Source organism: Rhizophagus irregularis, chromosome 27, assembly GCF_026210795.1.
Source record: "Rhizophagus irregularis chromosome 27, complete sequence".
Classification (NCBI taxonomy): Eukaryota; Fungi; Glomeromycota; class Glomeromycetes; order Glomerales; family Glomeraceae; genus Rhizophagus; species Rhizophagus irregularis.
Window position 1 is genome coordinate 647,266 of NC_089455.1, and position 7,490 is coordinate 654,755.

Sequence of the window (7,490 nt, forward strand, 5' to 3'; positions counted from 1 at the left end):
CAACGATTACATAATTTGATAAGTAGATTTTTTTAATTGCAAGGGTATTTTTTACATTGATCATAATATTTTATTAGTAACATATATAAAATTTATATGTAGGACAGTTTTATTGATTAGATATAATATTATGTAACAATAAAGTTGTCCCCCCCTCCACCCCTAGATAATATTGCATATGCAATATATAAATTATTTTAATAATAAATTATAAAAATACTACAATTTAAAATTAACTAATTACTTAAATTAAATCCTTATATCAAAAAATATATATAATAATAAGATAGTAAATAGTATTATTTATTTTAATTAATAAATATATGAAATACATTTTTAAAATTGCAATTACTTGCTATTTACTAATTAAAAAAGAATAAATAATAACTTATTAAAATTGCCTTATTAAGACAAATTTAATGGTAATAAAATCACATTTTTGGTATTAATAAATATCTAGTTAGTATTATATAAATAAAACATATTTAATTTCTTATGATTTAATGAAAAAAATATATATATATAGCTTATTAAATCGTATTAGATTTATTTTATTAGGACAGTTTAAATGGTAATAAAATTATATTTTTCCCATCAGTAAATAATAAGTTGATATTATAAAAAAATATCACATTTTGTAAAAATATAATTTCTCATTATTAATTTGTAATCTGCAAATAAAGTAAAAAGTCTTATATCAAAAATTAATGTAATTATATAATAGTGTAGAATCTGATATTATTTGGCTTACTTTTTGTTAAAAATCCAGTAAATTTTTTGAGTATTATAAATGACTTACTTATAGGCTTAAAGATAAAAAATACCTTATTTTTAATATTATGAATAATGGATTTTTACTTTTAAATTTATAGGAAAGTTATTTCTAATTATTGAAAATTTTACTGAACTTCTAGTAAAAAGTTAGCTAAATAGTATAATTTTATGTTAATAGTTTTAGTTTTACATTATATTTAAAAAATTTGTACTTTAATTTACCATATTTTCAGATTTCATGCTATTATATATTACTATACATAACTTAACTCTAGGTTTTAATAATTAGATTCTTTACTTTTTATACAGATCACAAATTAAGTACTAATAAAAAAATGCAATTTTATTACTATTCAAACTGTCTTAATGTGAATCTTATAATTTACCAGATATAGATATCAGGGCAATTTGCTAAAATGATGCATTTCAAATGTTACTTATCTGATTAGTTAACAGTATACATGTGAAGTTTCATAGTGGAATAATAAATAATTTAAGTTAATAATAATAGAATAGTTATATAGTTTTTTACTTTACAGTTAAATCTTGATATACCGAATTTATGATTCAGGATTAAAAGTTCAGTATATAGATCATATCGGCGAATTTGATTCATCATCCAAATACGTTGAATTTTATAGCAACAAAGATGCAGCAAAAATAGAATATGTAATACAATAATCCGATAAGTATATTCGACTTTTAAAAAATACAGTTTAGTGCGATTTAAAATTTGGCCAGAATTAGCGTAATTTTGGCTAAAATTAACGATTATATTAAAATACGAAGATTAAATAAAAAACAAATTTCTAGCATTCTTTTCACTAGAATCGTTGTAATGTAATAGCTACTTTAACCATATATATGACTAGTTTAACTTTACATACGCTTTTAATAAATAATGCATTCAATGACGTAAATTATTATTAGATAAAAGATAATAATTAAAAGTGTTGACATGTGGCTAATTATGAGGTACTTTGTTAAACTAAATTTTTTTACTCAAAATGTTTTCACGCTAATAGTAAACTTGCTACAATAAGAAAGCAGTGAAATATATCCTTCACCCTGAGGTACGATCTGGATGAATCTGATCAATCCATTAGCTAGATAATCCCAGACTAAAAATTCCCTTCTCCTTTAAATGCCTTCAAAAGCTGTTCCATTAATACTGAAGTGGTTCCTTTCTATAAAAAAATAAATAAATAAAGAGGTGTTAGTAACTTTTACTAAAATCCCTAATTAAAAAAAAAAATCTGCCATCTTTATCTTTAAAATACCTTTCAAGGTGGTTCGACAGATAATCCAGTTAATCTTGATGATTTGGATCACATCTTTATGATGACCCATTACAACATCCCAAGATCTACATAAATTCGTTATTGACAAATTTCAACTGAAATTCCACACTTCAGAACCATAAAAAAAAGAATGAATGAAACGTTAGTGAGTTTCCATTTAAAAAAAGTCATTCGAAAAGAAGTGCGAGATACACAAATAAAAAAATACTTTAATATATTATTTTCTTTGAAGATCTTTTCAAAAGCTCGAAAAACTTACCTATGTTCGATGCGATACCATTCCTACAAATATAAAAAAGTTAAAAAAATCATTTTTAAATAGATTCAAAAAGCGAAATGTAGTAATCATTTCGTTCCTCTCACCAAATTTCTTATTCCAAGATTCCTGAAAAATTACCTAAAAAAGGAAAAAACTGTTAGTTAATAGTTCGTAAATAAACAAGAAAAAGTACCACACGCCATTACGCACGTCTAAGAAATCCGCCTAAAAAGGAAAAAAAAAGAAATCGTTAGTTAAAGTTTTGTTAAATTATAAAGAAAAAAGTACTGGAACTTACAGATTCTAAGAACAAGCTGTCTGAAACCTAAAGAAAAGAAATAAATGAACAAAATGAACATTAGTAAAAGAAAACGAAACAAAGAAAAAATAATGAAAAAAATTTGGGCATTAACCTTTATTTCCAAAGAGAACCGTCAAGCCTAAAAAAGAAAAAATCGCTGGCACCTAAAAAAAAAAAGAGCCAGCCAAAGAAAGAATAAATTAGTAAAGAAAATGACGGAAAAATAAAATTAAAGTAAAAGAATACCAATCTCTATTCCGTAAAAGAAAGCTGCAGAAACCTAAGAAAAAGTATTAGAACCTAAAAAAATGAAAAAGTAAGGTGAAAATTAGTAATGAAATGAAAAGAAAAAAAAATAACCTGAAGAGAACAAGCAAACCTAGAGAAATCTGAAAAAAAGAAGCCGCTAAAATCTAAAAGAAAAAAAAGACAAAATCTACAAAAAAGAAAAATAAAAGTTAATAAAAAGGCAAAAGAAAACAAGACAGAAGAAAACAAAAAAGAAGGACACCACCTCTATTTTCAGAGAGAATTGGCAAAATCTAAAAGAAATGAAAAAATTGGAAAAAATGAACTATTAGTAAAGTTCACTAAAATAAAATACAAAAAAATAGAAATTAACCTTACTAGAATCCAATATCCAAAGAGAACTGCCTAGATAAAGGAAAGAACAAACTGTTAGAAATTGTTTGTTAAAATAAAAACAATTAAGAAAAAAATAAAAATAAAAAAAACTTACCAAAATTTTGCGTCTAAGGAAACTGGAAGAACCACCTAAAAAAATATACAATCGAAATGCTAGAAAACCCAATATGGTGAGCACATCACCGTATAAATAATACACTAGGAGCTCATAATTAATAGCTTTTGGAATTTCAATATTTTTAAATTTGCTAAACTTTTCTTGAACTGCTTCGGCAAACTCTGACGTGTAATTTATTAAAGAGATGCCAAATACAAGGTCTCCAAGTCTATTTCCTATAAAGAAAAAGAAATACTATTAATAAAAATACATTAATATTAAACCTTTCCCTAAAAACTTACTGAGGCATATATATAATATACACTTTTCAGGTTATCTGTTCTAAAAAAATAGTTTTAAAAAAAATCCCGCAAAAAAAATTCATGTACAGTACATGTTGTGCTCAGATCGATTCTTGTCTGTCAGATTACAATTGTCAGGTATATAAATAGATTAAATAAGTAAGGTCAAGTTTTCAATTTGGGAAATGATCATCAGGCTTATAACTAAATTTGGATTGAATACAGGTTTTAATCTTGATTTAAAAGCATAACAAATTTTGATCTGATAGCCATTTTTGACGCATCTTTTTTTTTAAATATTTTTTTTTTCATTATTATGATATTAAATTTTTTCAAATAATTTTTTTTATTACTTATCACATTTTTAATATATTCGTTTTTTATTTTTATAAATCTAGTATAATTACGTAAAACATAAATTATGAAAGAAGAAGGCACTTATCCTAAAAGTTCATTTATAAAACTTTTTGATAATAAAAGAACCTATTTTTACGAGATAATAAAAGAGGGAACATATCCTCTTACAGAACAACTTCATTATACCAGGAATCCGAAACATCCAATTCCTCATAATTATGTTGTCAAGACCCAATATGGAAAAGCAACGTATACAGTTGAACGTTCAATCGAATATGTGGAAAAAAAACCCTTATACAAAATTTGCTTTGGAGTTAACTTTTCGAAGTACGTTACGGGAGACATACAGATGCTGCCTGCAAGTATTATCGGGTACATTTATTTTTTAAAAATATTTTTTATTGTTGAAATAAATATTAACTAATTATTCTATTAGGAGTTTAATGGAATGAAAGAAATGGAGAAAAATCGAAATAGGGACCAGTCAAACAAAGAAAATAAAGGAAAAATATCTGGTCCTTTACTTTTTGGTCTCAAGTTACTTAGTGTTGAACGAGTGCGTAGAACAATGTCTCTAGATCTTAAAATTCGGCCATTTATTGATCTTGGTAATTCTCAAAAACGTCGCAGAATACTTGGATTATCGCAGAGTATTTTAGATATTGTTGAAAGAGAAAGAGACAATACATTTCATCCAGATGATCAAATAAAACTTAAACAAATAAAATTTGAGATAGATGATGATGTATATGATATTAATTTTGGAAAGGTGAATAAAATAGAGGAAATAAAAAAAATTGAAGCAGTAGTTAAATCTTTGGATAAAGGTCGTATATCGAAGAAGCTTATCGATCTCTAGCACGAATTGAAGATCTTCCACGTGAAAAGGCAGTATGTGATATACGGCAAAAAATTAATGCAGAAATGAAGAAACAGGTCCCACTAACTCTTGTTGATTTATTGCAACCGACTAAATTTGAACCAATTAGAGAAGAACCAAATATTACTGATAGTGAAATTATTACAAATATGTTAGAATTAATTGGAAAAGGAGGTCAACGTCGTATAACAGATATTTTAAACTATATAATACCATTATATATTGAAAAAGGAATTTTAATTCCTAGACAATCAACATTACATATTCGAATTTCATTTATGGGCGATGTGGATAATGTGAAGCAAAATGTAATGTGAAGGCCATAACGACATTATTGAATTGATTTAAATGGATTACAAAAACCAGATAACCACTATACTTTGGTTTTATATCCAGGAGCTGAAACATATGAGTCTCTTAAGAATGTATTAACTCCTTTAATTTCTGATTTATGTATATTAAAAGAGAAAGGTTTTAATCAAATAGGTGGCAACCAATGGCCCGTAAGAACTATATTTCAGTTCCGATTGGAAATTTTTAGCAATTTGTTTAGGAATGAATGCTGCTAATGCACAGTATTTCTGTCCATGGTGTGATTGTAATAAAAATGGCATTAATACTACTTCAAAAAAATCAACAAATCAATGGATAATATTAAAGTCAATTATAAACAAATAAATGGCCATATTAAAGAACCTTTATTTCATATGATACCATTACAAAATTGGGTGGTTGACGAGTTGCATATTTTTTTGCGAATAACAGATAGACTGTGGGAACTAATGATTTCTGATCTCCGCCGTGAGACTGCAAATGAAGAAATTTGGAAAGGAAAAATTTTATCGAAATGCAAAACTTAATATTTCGTTTCAATTTTGGCACGAAAAAATACAAATAATCTGTCTTATACTTTGTTAATGGGCCCAGACAAATTAAAAGTTCTAAAAGAATTTGACCTTTTTGCTGTATTTCAATCAATAACACGAGCCATACAAATCCGTGCCTTATGGGATCAATTTAATGAACTATATCATCTAATACAAAGATAAAAAACAACTGCTGAAGGAAATCAGCGGGATGAATTTTTACGTGCAGCAAATCTTGGTTAGATGAATTTACGCTCCTTCTACAGGACATCCAAATAGAGATAATTTTGTTAGAGCGTATCGTATTCGGGATATAAGCAAGTATATATTCATGTGTGTTATGCAATCGTATTTGCGGAGTTTGAAATTCGAAATTAAATGCAATAAGTTTGGATTGGCGCGATTTTCGTATTGCCAGTTGAAAAAAAAAATCATATGCAGGTATGCCTTTATTTTCAAAACACATTGAAAGATGGAGGGAATAGAAATTCGCAAAAATCAGCAATTTTGGAAATGTTAGAGCATGAAAATTGGCAATTGTACTTTCGCATCAAATAGAGTTCCTAATTTTTTTAAAAAATCCAAAAAATACAGACTCGAATAACAGGATTTTATTTGTTATCAAATAAAAAAAATGAAAAAACGTATTCAATTGAACTAATTTATCTATATAATTTTTTTTATTATTTGCTATTTACATTATAAGATTTTCTTTAAATTTGACATTGATTTAAAAAAAAACGAAATTGAGCTGAACCTGCTTCAAATTTATGGTTCTCTTTATCTTTACCCCCTGTCACCTTCCATTGAACAGTCATTTCTCCATTAACTAATGATTTTGTTTTAGATTTTTTTGCACTTTGTTCATAATTACTATTTTCAACCTCAGGCATATGCAAACGGACAAAGCTTAATTGCCCTCTTCCATAATTACGTTCTCCCCAATTTTCATCATCCAAGATTTTTCCAACTTCTTCAAAGGCTTTTTCCCCCTTAAAACTACAAAAATAAGAAGACCCACATGGAGAATAACGAGTTATATGATTTTTAAAAATACTAACAAAAGCATCTTCACTGCAATGTATTGAAAATACTTGTTTCCCAACAGCAGTGTGATGATTTTTAAGACGTTTTTGCAACTCTTTGATTATAGCTTTTTTTAAATGTGAAAGTTCGGAGTTTGGAACTGACCGAACGTGTGACGGAAGTGTATTGTAGGACACATGTTTTAGTGTTTCATGTCGTTGAAGTCCTGAGCGATTTTTAAACCCTTTTGCACGCCTTTTGCAAATAGAGCAATATAACTTAGTTGAATCTTGAGTAGACATGACTAAAAAAGAGAAATCTGTAAGTAAACAATAGCTAAAAAAAAAATAGAGAAAACTAATAAAACAAATTCATAAATTTAAAGAAAAATCAGCAGGTTTAGCCTGAAATATATACCAAGGTTAGTCAGATGGGTTGTGTAGTGGTCGGATGGGTTGAACGCGTTTTTTTCGTTAAGTTATTTTTGTTTAACGATTAGTTAGATGGAAAATTTTATTTAATAAAATCTGTATATTCGCGTAATAATCATCATGAATATCGAACACATTGGTATTATGTAATGGGACAGATAAGGCAATTATATCAATTAAATTTAAATGAACTAAACTCGCCCATATGTGATATTTGGTAGATCAGAATAGTGAGCAATTGCAGTTTTAAA

At 26.8% G+C, this 7,490-nt stretch overlaps 3 protein-coding genes across 3 annotated transcripts; 2 read left to right on the forward strand and 1 right to left on the reverse strand.

Annotated features, from left to right (window-relative positions):
* Window positions 1-4,100: 4,100 nt before the first annotated feature.
* On the forward strand, window positions 4,101-4,895 carry OCT59_018055 (uncharacterized protein; the record flags this gene model as incomplete). Its single annotated transcript, XM_066148504.1, has 2 exons — window positions 4,101-4,367; window positions 4,473-4,895. The coding sequence occupies 2 exons, from the start codon at window positions 4,101-4,103 to the stop codon at window positions 4,893-4,895; spliced, it is 690 nt and encodes a 229-aa protein (XP_066004427.1).
* A 65-nt stretch (window positions 4,896-4,960) lies between these two features.
* OCT59_018056 (uncharacterized protein) lies at window positions 4,961-5,233 on the forward strand (the record flags this gene model as incomplete). Its single annotated transcript, XM_066148505.1, has 1 exon — window positions 4,961-5,233. The coding sequence occupies one exon, from the start codon at window positions 4,961-4,963 to the stop codon at window positions 5,231-5,233; it is 273 nt and encodes a 90-aa protein (XP_066004428.1).
* Window positions 5,234-6,495: 1,262 nt separating this feature from the next.
* OCT59_018057 (uncharacterized protein) lies at window positions 6,496-7,110 on the reverse strand (the record flags this gene model as incomplete). The annotated part of the gene is made up of 1 exon (XM_066148506.1): window positions 6,496-7,110. The coding sequence occupies one exon, from the start codon at window positions 7,108-7,110 to the stop codon at window positions 6,496-6,498; it is 615 nt and encodes a 204-aa protein (XP_066004429.1).
* Between the last annotated feature and the right edge of the window lie 380 nt (window positions 7,111-7,490).